The following is a 23,456-nucleotide window of genomic DNA, read 5'->3' on the forward strand; positions in this document are numbered from 1 at the left end:
TATCACAATGGCAATGTGATGTCAAAATCTCATGTCATAATGTATTCATGTCAAAATTAGTTGTTGATGCCATAATGTTGATGAGTTCAAAATAGGTTTGTGATGTCTCAGTGTGTTTGAGACCTCACAATGGCATCCCTCATATCAATTGTCATTAACTCTCAATGAGTATATGAGTTCACAAAGGGACTATGATATCTCTAAAGCATGTTTTGTCACAAATGTGATGAAGTCCTAGGTTTTTTGTGATGTCACAATGTGACTCGATGTTCATGATGAATGGCAGTGTGATGTCCCAATGGTCATGATGTCACAGGGAATTTCTGATATCAAATGTCTTACATGAAATATAATGATGTCAAAAACAGATTATGAGCTCACCAACAGCCTAAGATAGCACAATGGAAGTATGTCACAAAAGTTATTAAGATAGGAGAGGTTTGTCATGTCACAGTGTTAGTAATATTACAATGGCAATATGATGTCACAAAGGGATTATGATGTCATAATGGTTATGAGGTCACAATGGGTTTCTTATGTCAACCCACATGCTACCTTGGAAATAGAATGAAATCAGAGAATAGGCATTCACAATGTGTTTACAAGGTCACAAAGACAAGGAAATATCATAATGCTTTGATGTCATTGTAGTTAGGTGATATCACAATGAGGTGATGTTATCATAATGACAATGTGATATCATGCTGTTGATATCACTAAGGATTACTGATGTTACAATGTCATGTGTGATCTCAATTGTCATTAGCTCACAATGAGGATTTGAGTATATAAATGGACTGTGATGTCACAAAGGCCATGTGTTTTATCAAAGTTTCTAAGAGGTCATTATAGATTTTGGATGTCACAATATGATCCTGGTGTCAGATGCAATTTCATGCCACAATTGATTTGGGATGTCACAGTGGTGATGAGGTCAAAATGGGTTTGTAGTGATATCACAATGAGTTCATGACATCACAATGACATGTCCAATTTCAATTGCTATTAGTTCACAATGAGAATAGTATAATTACCAGTGGAGCCCCTATAATCCCTGGGAAATGATAGTTATTGTGGCCTCATGGTCTAGATCTCCAGAGAGGGTGGGGCATGCCACCTAAGATGGTGGGGCATGCTACTGGAGAGGGTAGGGTGTCAAGCCCCACATGGTGAACTGTCAAGCAGTGATTTGGCAGTGGGCAGTTTGGGAAGTGATGGCTGAAAACCGTTAGGGAGGTGACCGGTTGAAGTTGGGGAGGAGTACAGCCTATATACAGATGGTGTGCTCAGAGCAACTGAAGGGGAGAGAAAGAGAGGAAAGACCTAGAAGGAAAGAAGTGCTGAGACAGCAGGAGGGGAAAGACCTGGGAGGAGAGGAAGTTGAGGGAGAGCAGGAGGGGGTAGATGGCAACTTGCCACAGGGGTAGAGCAGGACAGGCCTGTGGAGAGTGGAGAGGCCTAAAGAGAAGAATGAAGTGGTGGAAGGGATAAATGGAAAGACCTGGAAGGAAGGACAGGTCTGTAGAAAAGGAAGGGAGAAAGGAAAAGGAAAAAAAGCCTTGCCCTTTGAAGTTTAGGGCTTTGGAGATCATAATTTTGGGGGTTGGTGGTTTGCAGACCAATTAACAAAGGGCAGGGCTGCTCATTGGAGGTCTGAGGTTTGGTGGTCGAGGCTGCTATTGGCTCTGTGTATCCAGCTGAGGACAAGGTAGTTGCAGGCATCTTACTAATGTAAAATGAATCTGTTTATTATCTTAATGTTCCTAGATAGATTGTCTTATACTTTAAAGGTCATAGTTTTTGAAGGCCCCAGTGAGATAATCCATCTGGACAGCTTTGGGCCTTGGCCCCTGGAAAACCCCTTCATAGTTGAGTGTCTCAGCCCTCAGGGGTGAGAGCCTCCCTCAAGAGTTTGTTTCCAGAGACCAACATGGACAAGAGACATTTAGGAACCCTGTAGGGGTGAGTACGGCCATGCTTGCCAGACTGTTTTTGGGACCCCCTCTGGAGATCATCTGGGGTTTCCTTGGGAAGTCATCTGTTTCCTCATTGAGAGTCATCTGGGGCCTCAACGAGAGGCCACCTAGAACCTCCTCCAGAAGTCATCTAGAGCCTCCTCAAGAGGCCATCTGGGACCTACTCGAGAGGTTATCTGGGGCTACCTTTAGAAGCTATCTGGAACCTCCTCTGGAGGTCATCTGGGTCCTCCTCAATAGGTCATCTTGGACTTCCACTGGAGGTAATCTGGGGCTTCCTCGAGAGGCTATCTGGGGCCTCCTTGAGAAACCATTTTAGACCTCTTCCAGAGGTCATCTGGGGCTTCCTCGAGAGGACATCTGTCATCTCCAGAGGTCATTTGGAGGATTCACTGAGAAGCCATCTGGGACTCCTCAAGCAGTCATCTGGGCTTCTTTGAAAGGCCATCTGCGGCCTCCTAGTAAGGTCATCTGGAGACTACTCAAGAGACCACATGGGACCTCCTCCTGAGTCACCTGGGGGCTCCTCTGGAGGTCATCTGGGGCTTCCTGAAGAGGCAAACTGGGGCCTCCTCTGCAGGTCATCTGGGGCTTGCTTGGGAAGCCATTTGGGACATCCTTGAGAAGTCATCTGGGGCCTCCTCCAGGGGTCATCTTTAAGAGATGTGTGACATGTGGGTTAAGTGTCTGTGGTTATTTTTCTGTGTGTGTTTGCTGATAATTCTGTGTCCTGTTTAACTTCTTTTATTCCAGGATGGGATAACAATGTCCTAAACTTCTCATAACTGAAAAATCTTCTCCACTGGTGTTGCAGGATCGCTCAGAGGAAGACCCACTGGTATATGCTATCAGCACCTCTGACATTAAGTCCCCAGATACCAGAAGTGGTTCCTTGTACAATCCTGAGGTGGTACAAGGTGGTACAGTCCCCTTATTACCCTTGAGACAGGTGCATGGGGGAGATGGTTGGCAGGCCTTCTTTTTAATGTATTGACAACTATTGACCTGTATAACTGGAAACAGCAAAATTTGTCCTTTTGTGAAAAACCCCAGGGGCTCATCTCCTTATTAGAGACAGTATTCTTCACACATCAACTACCTGGGATGATTGTCAGAAACATTTACAGGTGCTTTTCACCTGGGAGGAAAGAGAGTGAATCCAGCACATTGCCTTGAAGGCAGTCCATGTACCAGATGGTTTCCCCACTGATGAACCCGTCCATTTGGAGCAAATCTTTCCTCAGACTTGCCCAAGCTGGGACTACAAAAGTGTTCGAGGTAAGCAGGTGCTTTTCAATTATCACCACTATGTTAGCAGGGATACAGGCAGTGGCTAGGAAACCAACTAATTTAACTATACTGAGTGAGACTCTACAGCTCTCCAGGGAGTCCCCTAATGCTTTTCTGGAATGGCTCTAGGGGTCCCTAGGACATATACGGCTATAGATCCTGAGGCCCCGGAGAATTGAAGAGACCCAAATATGGCCTTTGTTAACCAATCAGCCCCAGATATTTGAAGAAAGCTTCAAAAGTTAGAAGATTTTGAGGGAAAGGTCTTATCTGTATTGGTAATGGTTGCTCAGTGGGTGTTTGATAACAGAGATACCCTGGAAGAAAAATAGTCTAAGAAGGGAGTTTGAGTTTTGGTAGCAGCACCAGTATTGGGATCAAGAAACCCTTGGCAAAAACAGTAAAATTCATTTGCAAATGGTAGTAGGGAACCTCTAGGAGGAGATCAGTGTGCTTACTGCAAGCAAAAGGACAATGTGATGTCACTGTGGAGATGATGTCACAAAGCAATAATGATGGCACAATGGTATGTCTGACCTCAACTGTCCTTAATTCAAAATGATGATATGGTTATCCAGAGACTGTGATGTCCCAAAGGCCATGTGTTATTTCAAAGGTGCTAAGAGGTCATAATAGCTTTAGGATGTCACAATGTGATTTGTGATGTGATTCACAAAGGGTTGGTGTTGTCACAGTGCTGATGAGGTCTCCATTGGATAGTGATGTCACAATGAATTTGTAATATCACCATCACATGTCCAATTTCAATTGCTACAAGGTCACAATGAAGATACCAGTTCAAGGAAGGAGTTAGAAGTCAGAAAGGCCGTGAATTTTCTAAAATATTATGAGGGCATAATAGGTTTGTGAAAACACAATGGAACAGTGATATTACATTGGCAATGTGATGTTACAATATCATGTCAAAACATTTTGATGTCACAATTAGTTGGTGATGAGGTCACAATTACCAGTGATGAGGTCACAATAGGTTTGTGATGTTTGTGATGGGTTGATGATGTCATTTCATAATGCTATGATGTCATTGTAGTTTGGTGAAGTCACAGTGAGCTGATGGTGTCATAATGACAATGTGATGTCACAGTGGTGATGATGTCACAAAGGTTTTATGATGTTACAATGGCATGATTGATCTCAATTGTTATTAGTTTACAATATTAGCACACAAAGGGACTAGGTTTTTCCCAAACCTATTATGAACTCATAACCTTTTAGAAAATTCCTGTTCTTTGGCACTTCTAGCTCCTACCTTGAACTCATATCCTAATTGTGAAATAGTTGCAATTGAAATTGGACATGCCATTGTGATATTACAAACTCATTAGTACAGCACAAATCCATTGTGACCTCAGAAACAGTGTGAAATCACAAAACTATTAGGACCTCTTATCAAATTTGAAAAATGCTTGGCCTTTGTGACATCACAGTCCCTTTTTGAACCCATCCCCCAGGGTGAACTAATGACAATTGAGATAAAAACGTCATTGTAATATCACAAACCCTTTGTGACATCATCAGGAATGTGACATCACAGTGTCATTGTAAAACTAACAGCTCATTGTGACTTCACAAAATAAAAATGACATAATAGCATTATGACATCAAATTGTCACAGTGATGTCATATACACATTTGAATGGCTATTGTGATTTCATTCTATTCAAATGTGGCATGTGTGTTGATATCAGAAACCTATTTTGACCTCATGAACAATGTGACATTGCAATATCTTTTGAAATCACATTGCCATTATGATATCACTAACCCTCTGTCATTTCACCAACCTGTTCTAATCTCAGAACTGTTTGACATGATAACATTGTGATATTCTTAGGCCTGTTGTGGGCTCACAGTCTGTTTTCGACCTATTTCAGGTAAGATATGTGATGTAAGGAATCCATTGTGACATCATGACCATTGTGACATCTCACTGTCAGATACCATGACCATTGTGTCATATTGTGACATCACAAACCTGTTAGAACTTCATAACATATGTGCCAACACCTACCTTTTGAGACATCATAGTCCCTTTTTGAACTCATATACTTATTGTGAATTTATGACAATTGAGACCTGACATGTAATTTTGACTTCACCCACCCATTGTGATATCACAAATCTATTGTGACCTCAACACCAGTATGACATAAGCAACACATTGTGATATCAAAACATTATTATGACATGATAGTGTGACATCACATTGCCATTGTGATATCCATCCCTTTTTGTTTTCACTAACTTATTATGACCTCATAACATTTCAGAGAATTTATATCCTTTAGGAATTCAAGTTCTTTCTGTAAACTTGTATCCTCATTGGTAAGTAGTAGCAGTGAAAATGGGACATGTCACTGTGATATTAGAAACTTGTTGTGACATCCCAAACCCCTTCTCACCCCATCACAGCTGTGACATCAAATCCATTGTGACATCATATTCCCATTGTGAAATCACAGTCACATTGTGACAGCCCAAATATATTATGACCTTTTAGCTTCTTTGAGAAAACATGGCTTTTGTGACATCACAGTCCCTTTGTGTACCCATATCCTTATTGTGATAAAATGACAATTGAGATCAGACATGCCATTGTATCATCACATTGTATCATCCCATTGTGACATCACATTGCCATTGTGACATAACAATTATATTATGACATCCCAAATCTTTTATGACATCTTAGCACTTTTGAAAACGTATATGTCTTTTGTGACACCACAGTCCCTTTGTGTGCCAGTTTTGTGAACTAATGACCATTGAGATCAAACATGCCATTGTAACATCACAAACCCTTTCTGACATTATCACCAGTGTGACATCACATTGTTGGTATAATACAATCAGCTCATTTTAACATTATAAAACTACAATATCATACCATTGGGACATCACATTGTTATTGGGATGTCATAGACACATTATGAATGCCTAGTCTGTGATTTCATGCTATTTCAAATGTGGTATGTGTTTGGTATCAGAAACCCATTGTGACATCATAACCAATGTGACATCATGTTGCATGGTGATATCACTAACTCACTGTGACATCACAAACCTGTCCTGTCCTCCTGTCCTCATAACTTTAGTGATGTGCTACCATTGTGGTATCTTAGGCCCTTTGTGAGCTCATAATCTGTATTCAACCTCATAATATTTCAGGTTTGACATGTGATATCAGAAATCTACTGTGACATCATGAAAATTACGATGTCATATTGGCAGATATCATGAGCATTGTGTCACACTGAGACATCAAAACCTGTTAGGACTTCATCACATTTGTGAAAACATGTACCTTTGGAGACATCACAGTCCCTTTGTGAACTCACATACTCATTGTGAATGAATGGCAATTGTGACATTTCCATTACATTGTGACATCACAAACATATTGTGATCCCATCACCAATATAGCATCACCTAATAATTGTGACACCAAAACATTATTATGATATAATATTGTGACATCACATTGCCATTGTGATATTACTGTTCCATTGTGTTTTCACAAACCCAGTATGGCCTCATAACATTTAAGAAAATTCATGGCCTTTGGAACTTCAAGCACCTTCTGTGAACTGACATCCTCATTGGGAAATAGCAGCAATTAAAATTGGACATGTGGTTGTGATACTACAAACTCATGACATCACAAACTTATTGTGACCTCATCACCACTTTCACAAAACCATTGTGAAATTACATTGCCATTGTGACTTCACAATCACATTGTGACATCCCAAACCTATTATGATCTCTGAGAACCTTTCTAAAAACACATGGTCTTTGTGAAATTGCAGTCCCTTTGTGTACCAATATCCTCATTGTGAACTAAGGACAATTGAGGTCAGACATGCCATTGTAACATCATAGTGACATCATTATAAATGTGACATCACATAGTCATTAAGATACCATGAGCTCATTTTGACACCAGCCTACAATGACATCATAGCATTATGACATCATATGGTCATTGTGATACCATAAACATTTTTGAATGCCTACTCTGTGATTTCATTCTATTTCAAATTTGCCATGTGGATTAATATCAGAAATGCATTGTGACCTCATAACCATTGTGATATCACAATATCTTTGTGACATCACATTGCCATTATGATATCACTAATCCACTGTGACAACATGAACCTGTCCTGTCCTCATAACTTTTGTGACATGCTGCCATTGTGATATATTAGGCCCTTTCTGGGATCATATTCTCTTTCTGGGCTTATAATATTTCAGATATGAAATGTGATATCGGAATCCACTGGGACTTCATGACCCCTGTGACATCAAACTACCAGGTGTCATGACCATTGTGTCATAGTTTGTGACATCACAAACCTTCACAATTGCTGTGTGGCATAGTGTGAGATCCTTTCATATTTTCAAATAATTGTGAAGGATTCTATAGAAATCTATAAGCAAATGTTTGATGCTTTGCTAGTGCTAAGTGCTGGCAATTTGGGAGCAAAATGCAGAACAGCCAGGGTTCACTGATTCCTGTCAATGATAAACCATTCAATCACTGAGTTGTTCTCTGAACCCTCACTCCATGTGTGAGTGACAGAGTCCCAAGAGAGGCCATGAGCAAAGGGACTTGATGTGACCTGGCTGCAGTTTGAATGCAGTCTCAAAACTGGGAGGACTAGGATGAACTTTCAGTGTGTTTCTTACACACCTCACCCATCGCTGGTACTTTCATGCTATGTAGATAGAGGTCAGCCATTAACAATTCAAACAGTACATTGAAATAAAAAGTGAAAAAATTCAATGACATTAGTATTCAAATAACAAATAGCAAGATGATGGCAAGTGAAATGAACTCCAACACATGGACACAAAAGGTTTCTCTTTGTTGTTGTTTTTAATGTACTATGTAATTTCTTTTTCCTTTTGTGTCTTTAGTTCCCCATATAGTTTATCCCCTGCTCACTGGATTTGATTTTAGTACCCTGGGTATTGTATATATGTTTGTCTGAATTAGGGGAAAGAAGGGGAACAAAAATGGTGAGACAAAAGACAAAGGGAGAATGAATGCAACAGTGATTCTCACAAGACAATATGTTGGAAATATTCTGTACAACTTGGGGTGGTTTGTTGTGGAGGGAAAATGGGAGAAAAATGGGAGAGAGGGTAACAAGTTTGACAAGGAATGTACTCACTGCCTAACTTATATAATTAACTGTAACCCCTATGTACATCACCCTGACAATAAAATTAAAATTTGACTATAAAAGAGAAGTGGACTGTTGGTCTCCTGGACCACACTGTCTCCTCATCTCTTAACATTAGAGGGAGAGGAATGGGAAAAAGTTACAATTAAACTCTGATGCAATATCACTGATTAACCAAATCACCTTTTGATCAAAGATGTTAGTTATTCATTCCATCATGTCCCTATAATTAGAAATCTCCCGAGAGAATGTTTAATGTCATGAACATACTCAGATCCTCTATGTAGTCATATTTGGAGACACACGTAGTATACTATAATATCATTGACCATTTTCAACATTTTTGTCAGTGAAAACAATCTTAATTTGTTTTAGGTGATTTTATACACAGGTAAAAGAAGAGAAATTAATTTTATGTATTATGTCCCTAGAATTCATAATGACAGTTCCTTGGAACTCTTACTACCCTTTCCTTCTCTAATATTTAACTCACAGCCTTGTTCACAGATGGAAGAATGGACAATGGTGTTTTCTCTTCTAATGTATCTATTATACCTATTTATTACAATATACCTATTACACATAGTGTTCTTACTCCAAATAGCTATTATTGTTTGTAAAGACTTTGCTATTAAGGATTATGAATCAAAATCCTTTGCAAAGACAATGTACAGAAAAGAAGATTGAGCTTTCTGAGAAGCCGTGTGCTTGGCTATTTAAGGCTTGGCCTTACCTATCTTGACTTCATATTAAGAAACTGAGATCCTAGTGGTATGTCAGGAAAGAAGTTTGTACATGCCAAGGATCTAGGATTGATTAGCAACAAGTGAAATGCTTCTCCTGATACATAAGTAGCACACAGGAAGGCAGAGGACAGAGGCAGGGAAAAATCATATCTTAGTATACAAATGAGCTTCTGGATCAGGTTTCTTTGAGCTTCCTCTCTGGAATTTTCTTTTGTTTCTCTATTCTTCTATTCACTGTATTGTAAACAGAAATCTTTGCCAACTCTCCTTGAAAATTTGTCAAATGATCTATGAATTCTAATGGATATTTTTCAGTAATGGAAGAATATTTCTATCTTACATCCGACTATGCAAGTATAAAGAAATATATAACTATACTTCAATTTAAATTGATTTTTAAAATATTAAGAAGGGAAGAATGCAAAGGAAGCTTGTGAATCCTTACTTTTTTATTGTGAAATACCATACAGAGGGGTTACAATTACATGGGCAAGATAGTGAGTAAAATTCTTATCAAGCATTGTAGCCTCCTCCTTTGTTTCCCCATACCATCCCTTCCACTCGCCATCCCCCACCCCCTGGACCCCTTGCCCCACCAAAGATGTAAAGTTCATTTTTTGACAAAACTTCTTGTACATCTCATTGTTGTAATGGGTCCAACTGTAACACAATTTAAACAATTTGTTTTTTCCCTTCCCCTCCACAAATTATATCAACATCAAATACAGTGAAAGCAGGGAGGTGTAAGCATGGGGGAGGTGCATACAAAGCAACAAAGAAATCATCTTATAAATATGTTGGAAACAATCACAAGAAAGAAAAAAAATTTGAATCCTTATCTTGGGGTTCATTTCACCTAATATCAACTTGTCTGACAGTCTTTGTTTGTCTTAGATATATACTAGTTATTGCAAATAAGGGAAACCATGGAACCTATATTCTTTGGGCCTGGCTTACTTCAAATTAACTTTGATGGTTCTAAAAGAAAGACTAAGGAATGGATTATTCAGATTATAATATGATGTGAGAGCCAGGTGCTGGTGGTAAATCTAGCTACTTAAACATTATCTCAGGATAGTGTTTAAAAGCTATCCTCGGAAGGAATTCAGTGAATGTCTTTCTCCAATTAATCACAAAAAATAATGAAGCAGAGCTGTAGCTCAAGTAGTAGAGGGATAGACTTGAACATAAAATTTAGAGACATAGGCCAGGCCCAGAGTTCATGACCAGGACCAGCAAAAAGAAAAGATAAGAAAAGTGAACAAAAGAGAAGATAAATGAGAAGGCAAGAACTATGAGACATGCACAGGTGAGATATCATGGTGAAAGCCCTTCATGTATTTAATATATACTAAATAAATGAATGAAAGGAAGACAAAATAGGTTCTATGGGTTTCTGGGAAGAAAGGACAGAGAAGGGAGGAAAGGAAATGAAGGTGAATATGATTTAAGTGCTTTAATGTCATATGTAAAATAGAACCGTGAATCCTGTTGAAAGGTTTTAAGATGGGAAAAGTGGGAATAATGAATAGGGATCAACTCCATGAAGTTGATGATTTACATTGTATGCATGAGTGAAAAAGTCACAATGAAACCCTTTTTGTGCAACTTATATATGCTGAAAAACAAGCAAATTCATTCTTATTTTCTAGCAGTACAAAAGCAAAGGTCAAAAACTGTATATGTTGCTATTTTCTACAGAAAAATGTCACTTTGTCTTTATGCTGTCAAAAATATCTCAGTTCAAAGTCACGGAAATTCTCTTACCCAGACATGTAAATTCAATTTTTAATCTTAGTCACAGTACATACAATAATCATGTACTTGTTAAGAAATGATTGTAGAAAGTGAATGATTTCAAAACACACAGAGAAATTGATGAATTAATACCATATTGGGCATGATGGCTGATAGCTGTAGTTCAGACTCCTAAGGAAGCAGACAATGGTAGGAATGTGTTTCTAGGTCAGTCAGGGAAAATTGGAAGGCCACATCTCATTCATTAGGCCACCAGAGAACAGTTTCTTTAGTCTGGCCTCCAATTTTGTGGTTTTATCACTATCGGTGACCAAAACTAACCATGGTGCTGAATGTTTCTCAGATTAGATTTGTACTTGTTTTCTCACAGGTTTATATTCAGTGGTGCATATATGTGAGCAAAGTCCAGAAGTGCTGCTGTGTTGTTTTTGTGGTGTCTGTTAGGAGGTTCATGTTTTGAATTACCATTACTAGCAATCTTCCTTCCAGTTCTAGACTAAGGGGATAGCTGGTAGATTGCTCTGCTCAGTTATTCTTTCCCCTTGGTAATTTGTGAGAATGCATGGAGACCTTGTTGATAGCTTACAAATAGGTTTTCCTTTTGAAATATCGCTATGAATTCAAGGATTTACAATTTCTTTAATGGATGTGATATCCAAATTCATCAGTGAATAGCACTTGATAGCTCATTTCTTTTCTCTTATTAGTTTAGCTCAAGCTAACTTTGTATCCCACACAGTAGTGACTCCTTGGGTCCTGACACCTGCACAGGCCAATCCCAAACATCTGGATGTCCTCTTGTATCACTCCATCTCAGCACCTTCAATGGAGTCAACAATGCTATTTCTCCCTTGCATGGACAATCAGCTCTCCTCACTCTTGCTTCCAAGCCCCTTGTAGCTTCCTCCCCATATGGATGACATTTCTGGGTGCTAATGGTTCCAAAAATCTGTTCAAAGATGCCAACATCATCTTCCTTTCTGATGTTCTACTCACTCTGCTTGGACCCAATATCTTTAGCAAAGGTGATGAGCACAGTATTGTCTCAGTAACTAGGACACCATGGAGTGTAGAAGACAGATGCAGGTTTGCACAACACAATAGATTCTAGGATAACCTGAGTTTATCCTCCTTTTCAGGAAGAATCTGCTTCTGAACACAGTAACTATGGTGAAGATGTTTAAAACCCAGAAGGCACTTAAGCACAAGCTTTTGAAATTATACACAAGGTTAGGTTGGTAGAAAAGATTATTCATGTATGAAGGGAGTCAATCTCTGAAAAGACTTGCTTTTATGAACTGATCAGCACAAAAAATCTTCAGAGAAGAAGGAGGAACAAGGTAGAATTGTACATTACACAATGTCCAGGCATTTTCTTATCAATGAGGTCTACTTTCTTATTTCACCATTATGGATTGCTTTATAGGACAGCAGTGCTGATATGTTGCCATATAAAGGTTATCAGTGAACAAAAGCAGTTCCAAAATGTTCTGTTCTGGATAATAAAGACATATGTCAAAAATGTCTGTAAAGGAAGTGGCGCTGTAGCTCAAGTGGTAGAGCGCTCGCCTTGAGCTGAAGAGCTGAGGGACAGCACTCAGGCCCAGAGTTCAAGCCCCACTACCGACCAAAAAAAAAAAAAAGTCTGTAAATTTCTGGAACTAACACTCCAGTGGACAGGTCTTGTCTCAGTTAAAAGAAATCAAAAGAAAAACAGCTTTGAAACAAAGGGACCATTGGTATGATGAAGAACATTTTATATATATAAAAAAAATTTTTCCTTTTCTAAAACTTTTATTAATCTTTAATTTTTGCCTCTTTTGAAAAAATAATTGTTTTCCAGTAACTTTTTTTTTCCTCTTATAATTTTTATTTTAGGAATATGGAACTGGTTATTTTTTTTTTACAGCTATAGCTCACTATGTCATTATGTTTTCAAAAAGATCTCAGTTTGAAGTCACTGATGTTCTCTTAACCAGACATGTAAATTCAAACTTTAATCTTAGTCACTGTACATACCATGCTTATGAACTTGTGAAGAGATGGCTGTAGATGAATGATCTCAAGACACAAAAATTCCAAATAAAAGAATACTTTAATAGTCATGATGGCCATAGTGGTTCACAGCTATAATTCAACCTCTAGGAATGCAGAGAACAGTAGGAATGTGGTTCCAGTTGAGTCAGAACAAAGTAGTCAGACCACATCCCCAATAATCAACCCACCAAGGAACAGGTTTTTAGTTTGGTCTTAAATTTTGTGGTCTTATCACTCATGGTGATCACATACCAGATTAGATTAGATTTGTGCCTTTTCCCCCTCAGTGTCCTGTCAGTAATGGATATTTGTGAGCAAAGTCCTGAAGTGCTGCTAAGTTCTGTAAGGACATCATTACTGATTATCTTTATTTCAATTCTAGATTAAGGTGTTGGCTGTTGGATTTCTCTGCTATATAGTTGTTCTTTTTCCTTTGAAATTGTGAAGATTTATGGAGAAATATATGGTGGTTTATGGATATCACATCCCTAATGAAATCATCACTACTAATCCAAGGACTTACAATTTATTTCATGGAATACTTTGGTATTTATTCAATATTCAAAACCTCACAAAATTGGCCAATGGGCATTACTTATTAGCTGATTTCTCTCCACTCTTCCTTTACATCATCCACTATGAATTTGTAGTTTGTGACAACAAATGATCCAAACTCATCTTCTTCTCTTCCTGCTTTTCATAAAGAAATAAACTGTTCTTCAAGGGTCACTGGCTTTATTTATGAGAGAAGAAATGAGGTCAATTAATGAAGGTGCTATCCATTATTAAAGCTAAAGCATCATTACTTCTAGATTAGAAAAAATTATCCACCTGTGCATCTATTCATCTATATGTATATATATTTATATGTACACATTCATATATACATATGTATACATGCATACACATGTATGTTTATGGTAATTACTTCACTCACATCACAAAATTAGATTATTATTAAATGAATTATTGGAAAAATTTTCTGATTTTCTTCTTTCCACAAAATATTCAGTATAAAATCTTTGAAATATGTCACTAACAATAGATAAAATTTTCATTTAATTAGCTTACAGTTTTTAACTCAAGAGTATGAATATTGGCTCTAATTTTCCCTCATTAATTTAGTCATATGATCAACAACTCTTCTGGGTAATATGAAACTCTTAGTGTTACTGTCACTTACATTATTATATAATACACCCCCTGTCTCCACCTCCAGATTTGTTCAGACATTCCTCAGGATGTGATAACATGGATAAATGAGCCAACTTTGTATCCCATGCAACAGTGACTTCCTGAGCCCTGACAACTGCACAGGCAAATCCAACACATATGGATGTCCTCTTGGGTCACTCCATCTCAGCATCTACAATGGAGTCAACAATGCTATTTCTCCCTTGCAGAGAAAATCAGCTCTCCCATGTTGCCTCCTCCCAATATGGATGACATTTCCATGTTCTATTGATTTCAAGACTCCGTTTAGAGATTACAACATACTCACCCTGCTTTGGCCCAATATCTTTACCAAGGTGTGCAGCACAGTGTTCTCTCAGGAACTAGAAGAGTCCACCGAACAGAGGAGACATATGTAGGTTTAGGCCACAAAATAGGCTTCAAGATAACCTGAGTTTATCCTAGCTTTCAAGATAATCTATCTCTGCTTCTGAACATAGTAGTTGTGGTGAAGATGATTAAAAGCCAGAAGGAATAATATGAGAACCTTCAGCATGGATATATAAAATGATACACAATTCTAGGTCAGTAAAAATTATAAAGGCTGTTCAGATATAAAGGGAGAAAGGCTGTGAAAGGACATGCTTGTATGGATCACCTGGGACAAAAACTCAGAGATGGAGGAGATAATAAGGCTGAACAGCACAGTACAGGAGTCCAGGCATTTTCTTATCAACACAACAGCTACACTTATTCCACCTCCATGGATTGAATTCATTACAGGACAGCAGTGCTGATAAGTTGACACATATAGATTATCAGTGAATCAGAGCTACTGTAAAACTTTCTGTCCAGCATAATAATAAAGAAATGCCAAATTTGTGTTGTGCAAAATTTGTTTGTGAAATCCTGGATCTAATAGTCCAGTGAACAAGTCTTGACTCAGTTAAAGAAATAAGAAGAAAAGAAGCTTTGATCCTCTAAGCTACCATTGTTGTGAGCACATCACAGGAAAGCAACTTGGGGATTCTCTTCTGTGTTTAAAACTTATTCTGTTGCCCAACCTAGTTCCCTTGAGACTCAGAATGTGCAGAGTTGCTGAGATGAGGCAGCTGGACAGCTGTGTATAACTCTGCTGCTGATTTGCATGCACCAACAGTACAGCCCAGTGTGCTCAGGAATTCTTCATAGGCTGCTCACATTAGGCAGTAGTCAGTCCAAGTCAGCACACAGCATGGACATGAGGACCCCTGCTCAGCTCCTGGGGATCCTGCTGCTCTGGCTCCCAGGTAAAGAAGGACAATGCTAGGGATTAACACAACTCAGTGTGATGCAGGATGCTTACTCTTCAGGGATGCCTTCTTATAACTTGATAATTAATGTGGATATTTATTTTCATGTGTCTGCTTCCAGGTGTCAAGTGTGACATCCAGATGACCCAGTCTCCATCTTCACTATCTGTGTCTCTAGGAGACACTGCCACCATCACTTGCAGGGCCAGTGAGGACATTGGGTATGTTTTAGCCTGGTACCAGCAGCAACCAGGAAAAGCTCCTAAACCCTTGATCTTTGATGCAGATAGTCAGGCGACCGGAGTTCCATCAAGGTTCAGTGGGAGTGGGAGTCAATCTGGGACAGAGTTCACTCTCAGGATCAGTGGCCTGGAGCCCGAAGATGTTGCCACTTATTACTGTCAACAGGGTAGCAGTTTGCCTCCCACAGTGATACAAAGCATAACAAAAACCTCCCAGGGAAGCTGAAGTGTGAGTCTGGGCTGCCCCAGCTGCTCCTCCTGCTGCCTCCACCTGCTCAGAACGTTGTCAGAAAAAGCCAGTTAATACTTCGAGAGTCTGAATTGTGGCATCAGTTGATATTTATGCAATAATAAAATAAATAACGGTAATTTAAGCAGGAATTGCTTCTAATACAAAGAATGGATTCATTGCTTCAGGTTTTATTCCTTTATTTTCTGATAGCCTATTTTTTATTAATGTACATATCTGTAACAATTAATGGGATTCTGGGTTTCTCAGCATATGTGTATTATGTGCATTGATCATAGTCTTCCATCTTTCTTCTGTGTTCAACCTCCTGTGCTCTGATCCTGTGCCCTTGTTAGCCCCATAGTATCACTATTGCATTTTACTTTTTTGAAGTCTGCTTGAGTGAGAAGCAGTATAGATGATGCTCTTTGTTTTTACTACTTTGTTTAACAAGGTGTTTTCTACTTCTATCCATCATGCTGCAGACTATAGGATTTCTTGATGCTTTATGCATATTGTGTATACATATATGTGTGTGTGTGTGTGTGTGTGTGTGTGTGTGTGTGTGTGTGTATTTCATGGGGCTTGAATTCTGGACACTGGATACTGGAAACTGTCCCTGAAATCTTCATGTCAAGGCTACCACTCACCACTTGAGCCACAGGGCCACTTCTGGTTTTCTGGTGGTTAATTGGAGATAAGACTCTCATGGACTTTTCTGCTTCAGCTGGCTTTGAATTGCGACCCTCAGATTTAAGCCTCCTGAGTAGCTAGGATTACAAGACTGAGTCACTGGTGCCCAGCTGTTTCATTTTAAAAGGCAATGTTTTGTATTGATTTTTCCACTCAAGTGTCTTGTGTTTTAGTTAATCCAGACACCCATGTAATTCAACAATATTGAGATTTTTTAGGGCACAAATTTAATTGTCTGGGAGCTCTGTTTTTGAAGTTAGGCTCCTTCAATTCTTCTGCTCGATTTAGCAATAGTTAGTCCTCATCTTGTACTGATCGTCAGCAGATCACTTCGACCCTTCATCTCACATTTCTCCACACAAATCACAAAACAACTCTTGTGTGGACTGTCTGTTCACATATTCAGAATCCATCCACCTTCCTAAAAGCAGCAGGGTTGGACCCCTGTGGATCTGGGGAATGGATAACCTGTCATGGAATGATGGTCAAGAGGATAGATCTGAGGAAGAGAGTCACAGAGCCTATAAAATTTAAGCATTGAATTTTAGTTTAAAACTTTTGTGGTCATGAGGGTAATATAAATTGAAAAAGATGATTCCGTTTTAATTACATCTTTATTATCTTTAACTAGTAAGATAAGAAATTACCATTCAACAAGTCAGATTTGAGTAAAATAATATCATTCTCTCCTGTCCCTCCAAGGAAAGTTGATTCTTTTTTTAAAATTCAATTTTATTGTCAAGATTAGGTACAATGAGGATACAGTTACATATGTAAGGTAGTGAGTACATTTCCTGTTGAATATTGTTACACTCTCCCCCAATTTCCTCCCACTTTCCCTCCCTCATCACACCCCACCAAGTTGAAAGGTTCATTTCCAACATATTGTTTTGTGAGTATCACTGTTGCATTATTTCTTTTATTTATTAATTTTTATTGTGAGAATATTGTACAGAGGAGTTACAATTACATGGGCAAGATAACAAGTACATTTCTTATCAAGCATTGTTGCCTCCTCTTTGTTTCCCCTTCCCATCCCTTAGCATCCTCCCTGCTCTCCCCCCCACCCGATTCTCACCCATCCCCCACCAAAGTTGTAAAGTTCGTTTTTCCACAAAACGACTTGTACATCTCATTTTTTTTTTCTATTTTCACTTAAGGTTTATCCCTTGTTGGCTCTATTTTATTTTGGTACCCTGTGTACTATATATACATTTATCTGAATTAAGGAAGGAAAAGAGAACAACAAAATGATGAGACAAAGGACAAAATTGATGCTTGAATTTTCCTTTCTGTCAGAATGTCTGAAGGAGAGCTATGCCAGAGATCTAATTTCTGGTTATCAAAGGAAGATATCAAAGTGGCAATGTATACTTACTGGGTTGTCAAAATGGGACTGTGTGGCATGAAGCTCTGATTATTGTTGTTACACTCTGAGGGCCTAATTGAAATAGAAGATGGGAACTTGAACCAAGACACTGCCCTTTACATAGGGTCCTTTTTGATCTATCAGTTCTCTGCTTTCTGGTGTTCTTAGATTCCTGGCAGCACTTTTCATCTCTGCCCTCACTCTCTTCCTCTCTGTGTCTCTGAACTCAGGATAATAACCCAGGTGATGTGATGCTGATTTTTGTCCTACATAGGGATGGTAAAGGGAAACAAAGGAGGAGGCAATAAGAAATATACTCATTACCTTGTTCATGTAATTGCAACCCCTCTATATTTTTACAATTGTATTTTTACAATTTTTACAATTGTATTTTTACAATTAAAAAAAAGAAAAAAGAGAAGAAAAAAAAGAGAGAACTGAAAACAGCACATGTCTTGGAGCTCATTTTGATAAGCATCATTTATATGGTCATATGCACATGGCTATTGAACCTTTGTGTTCTGTTCCTAAGAACATACTCCTTTGTTTTCATTGTGTGAATGTTTAGACTATTGTTAAATTATGTCTATATGTAATGATTTGTCTTTTAGTATCCATTGTGTTTACTTGTAGATTTATAGGCACATCCTATGTTACTAGGTGTCAGGCTTGCCTTAATTAGTACAACTTTTTCCAAGGCTATTGTTGCTAATTATAATTTTTATCCAATGTATCTTATCATTGGAGGCAAATAGGAACAATTTTCCGGGTCTTCAAATCTGAAGTGAAACAAGAATACGGGGGATACTAATACTTTCACCTGTACAGTCAGATGGTACAAAGGAACAGAAGGGAATTTTTCCTCAGCCAATCAGAATTTCTTTCTTTAGCCAAACTCATGCTTTCTCTCATTCACATTGATCAACATTCAGTGGAAAAGTAGCAAAGAAGTGGTCTCTCTCAGTTAGCTCTGTCCTCTATGCTTTCTTCACACTCCTGGATTCTGTGTTTATTCATCATTTGATGGGTTAATGATGGGGTGGTGTTACTGGGAGGTGGTAAAAGCACCTAGTTGGAGGAAATACATTTGTGGGACTGTCCTTGGGCCTAAATCTTGCCCTTACCTCTTCCTATATAATTTTGAATTCATGTTTCCCATGAGTTGAGTAGCCTCTATTATATGGTCCAACATCATGATATTCTGCCTCTCCATAGGCCAAGGAAGCTAAGGATGGTGAACTGAAATCTCTGACACAATGAGCCCAAATGAATACTGTCTTTCTTCCCCTAGGTTGTTCCTGTCAGGTACTTGGGATCAGACATACAAATACTAGGAACTCACCTATATATTCTGACTAGCAATCTCTACTTTAATCAGGTAACAAGGATCCATACAAAGCTTCAGAAACTAGGCTTTAGCACATGCTTATTTTGGCTAAGAAGATCTTAACTTGGAAAAAATTATTTAGATATGCACAACTCCTTATCAATACCATGATCTCAGGCCTCAAAATAATAATAGTTTTAGAAACTTGAGTATATATCAAGATTAAACAATTACTAAGCATTTTGCATAAAAGTCACAGAAGGAAATAAGTAGATTGAAGTTGAAGCTAGACTGGCAAATCATTATCACAAAGCAATCTGAAAGGAATCTAGGCATTGTGCTATACCCCCTTATACTTATGGCTACAAGGGAGGTACAGATAGATAGAACGTGGTCTTACCTCTATCTAATAGACAAAACTAAAACAGAAAGCCTAGGTGTATGGCTCACGGAGTGTGGGAGGTTGGGGAAGGGAGGGATTGTGGGACAACAAGGGAATGGGTAACAATGATCGACAAGTAATGTACTCATCACCTTACTCATATAACTATAACGCCTCTATACAGCATCTTTAAAATAAAATGAAATAAAAATAAAATAAAACAATTGCTTAGCAAGCTCAAGGCTTTGGACTACAAGACCTTTTCAAATGTGTTTCTGTGTTGGGCATTTTGTGACCTGAATTTCTCTATGTACCTTGATCTCTAGATGTTGCTTATGAACTTTAGAAGTAACTCTTTGGCCACTGAGGAAGATCAAACAAAATCCATGTCAGAGGCAAGCTGAGTGACCTGCAATACAAAAGCTCCAGTCAGAACAATGGTCATTAAGAGTGTGAATACTCCTGAGCCGGTGGCTCATGCCTGTAAATCCTAGCTACTCAGAAGGCTGACGTCTGAGGATGTCAGCAGGAAAGTCCATGAGACTCTTACCTCCAATTATCACTGAAAAACCAGAAGTGGACATGTGGCTTAAAGTGGAGAGTGCTAGTCCTGAGTTAAAGCTCCATGAGTGACCAAAAAAAATATGAATTGCTGATGAATATAAGTAATTGGGTTATATGCCAAAAATTTTTGGAGTGGTTCATTGCACACTATTTTCGTTAAAAACCAATTGCTACACTTTAGATATTTACAAAACAATCGGAAACAGTAGAAATAAAAAAATCTACAAAATATATGAATGAATAGAATACATTTTAGTTCATTTATGGAAACATCCAAGGAATAGTTAGTACTATTACCAATATTACAGAATTATATAATGTAATATATAAATGTATGGTAATATATAAATGAGCGATAAAATGTGACTTTATATGTACAGTAAAGACTTTTCAAATATCATTAATTTTACAGTTAAAAAATGAGTGGCATATATCCCTATGGGCTATAGGTTTTAAAACATGCATATAGATTTATTTATTGCTGCATACATACATATATATGTGTGTATATTTATAAATATCAAGAGAAAGATGCATCATGTGCAGATACACACACACAAACACACATACACAAACACAGATTATGAGGCATCTGATGAAACATAGCTTAGTTTGTCCAGAGCCTGTCCTAAAGACAGAAATGTAAGAATGTAGAGCACGGAGACTTCTGAGGAAACATATATATTGCTAACCTATATATTGCTAAATAATCTTATTTCTACACTTACCATTTTCATGAAAGTTTCAAGAAAACATATACTTTGGAAGACCCTTTATAGTAGTTCTTCTGCATTGTCAAATGGGTAGGATTGCTTGTAGATTAAGAAAGTGTATTTCTGAACCTGTCTGTGAGAAACATTCTAGAGAGAATTGACTGTGAGAGGAAGATCCACCTCATAGTCCACAGCTCCTTTCAACAGGATGCAGTCTCTTGTGCAATAAAAGAGCAGGGAGGAGGAAGGAGAACATTCACTCTGCTTCTTGGGTGACATGATGTGAGCTCCACTGTACTCTGCCCACATGGCAGAGCAAAATTTCTAATCTAAGATTGAAATAAAGAATTCTTCCCTTCAGGTTGTTTTTATTAAGGTCTTGTTACAGCAATTAAAAGTTAAGTACACATCTTTATAACATGTTTTAACTGACTTTGACCAATGATATAAGATGGATGCTCTACTGAGAGCATTTGGCATCACCATCTCTGGGTTGCGAGGGATAGCTATTATTTGTAGTGGAAACTTTGGCAATTTGTTAGATAACAAAATGGTGAGGTAGATTTCTTTAAAGAGGGTGTATAAGTGAGGGAAACTAAGTTTCTACACATGATGTGTAGAATAATATCCCAAACTCATTGATTTAGCCTCAGGAGGATGAAATGTGGGTGTGAATAAGGCAGGAGAGCTGCAGGCCAGGAGGTGGGTTCAGAACACTGGTATCTGGGTGCCATATTCTTGGAGCAGGAAGAGAATGGCAGCTCTTCTCTGCAGGAGGCAAGTGAGTATAGAGAAAGGTTTCCCCCTACGGCTCCATGTACAACTTCACTATTTTTTTTTTCATGTTTCAAATTAAGTGTTGTATTTTATTTCTAATAAGTTTTTTATTTTTTATGGTGAAAATACTGTACAGAGGGGTTACAATTACATGGGCAAGATAATGAGTACATCTGTTATCAAGCATTGTAGCCTCCTCCTTTGTTTCTCCTTCCCATCCTCCTCCCTGCCCCCCCACCAAAGTTGTAAAGTTCATTATTTGACATAACGACTTGCAAATCTCATTGTTGCAATGGGTCCACCTGTATCCCCATTTAAATGATTTGCTTTTCCCCCCTCCCATCCACAAAATATACTGACATCAAACACAGTGAAAGCAGGGGTTATACTGTGGGGGAGGGACATACAAAGCAACAAAGAAACAATCTTATAAATGTGTTTAGAAACAATCGCATGAAAGAAAAATAAACATTTGAATACATATCTGAGGGTTCATTTCCCTAACATCACCTTATCTGACCTTTTCTGCTTGACTCAGACATATACTAGATATTGCAAATAAGGGAAACCCTGGGACCTATGTTTCTTTGGGCTGGCTTACATCACTTAATATAAGCCCACGGAATGGGAGAAGATCTTCACTAGCCATACAATGGACAAGGGTCTCATATCTAAAATATACCTGGAACTCAAAAAATTAAGTTCCCCAACAACAAATCCTCAAAAAACAACTGCACAATAAATAAGTGGGCTAAAAACTTAAAGAGAAACTTCTCTGAAGAGGAAAGAAGGATGGCTAATAGACACATGAAGAAATGCTCAAACTCCCTAGGCATAAAAGAAATGTAAATCAAAACGACATTAAGATACTACCTCACTCCAGTTAGAATGGCTAAAATCAAGAATTTTAAAAACAACAGATGTTGGAGGTGATGAGGACAGAATGGAACCTTACTTCATTGTTGGTGGGAGTGTAAACTTGTTCAACCACTTTGGAAAGTAGTATGGAGGTTCCTCAAAAGACTCCACATAGAGCTCCCCTATGACCCAGCAATCCCACTTTTGGGCATTTTCCCAAATGTTTACAAACAAGACCACACTAAAGCTACCAGCACAACTATGTTGATTGCAGCATTATTTACCATAGCTGAGATATTGAACCAACACAGATGCCCCTCAGTAGATGAATGGATCAAGAAAATGTGGTCTATATACACAATGGAATTTTATGCCTCCATCAAAAAGAATGACCTTACTCCATTTGTTAGGATATGGAAAGTCTTGGAAAAAATATATTAAGTGAAGTAAGCCAGGCCCAAAGAAATATAAGTCCCATGGGTTCCCTTATTTGAAATAACTAGTATATGTCTGAGACAAGCAGAAATGGTCAGATAAGTTGATGTTAGGCTAAATGGGCCCCAAGTTAAGGACTCAAATGTTTCATTTTTCTTTCTTGCTATTGTTTCTAACATATTTATAAGATATTTCTTTGTTCCTTTGTATGCCCTTCCCTCATGTTATAACCCCTGTTTTCACTCTATTTGTTGTTGATATAATTTGTGGAGGGGAAAGAAAAAAACAATTGTTTAAATAGGGATACAGGTGGACACATTGCAACAATGAAATGTACCACACCTTATGTTGAAAAATGAACTTCACAACTTTGGCACAGGGC

The 23,456-nt window shown here is 38.2% G+C and overlaps 2 gene segments (V, D, J or C); both read left to right on the top strand.

Annotated features, from left to right (window-relative positions):
* LOC122114115 overlaps positions 1-23,456 on the top strand; it is a 109,813-nt gene that overhangs the window by 48,052 nt on the left and 38,305 nt on the right.
* On the top strand, positions 14,564-16,032 carry LOC122114102. The segment is given in 2 exon segments: positions 14,564-15,482; positions 15,607-16,032. Coding segments are annotated over 2 exon segments (489 nt in total).

The sequence above is a fragment of the Dipodomys spectabilis genome, unplaced genomic scaffold, assembly GCF_019054845.1.
Source record: "Dipodomys spectabilis isolate Male_0828 unplaced genomic scaffold, ASM1905484v1 ptg000106l, whole genome shotgun sequence".
Taxonomy (NCBI): domain Eukaryota; kingdom Metazoa; phylum Chordata; class Mammalia; order Rodentia; family Heteromyidae; genus Dipodomys; species Dipodomys spectabilis.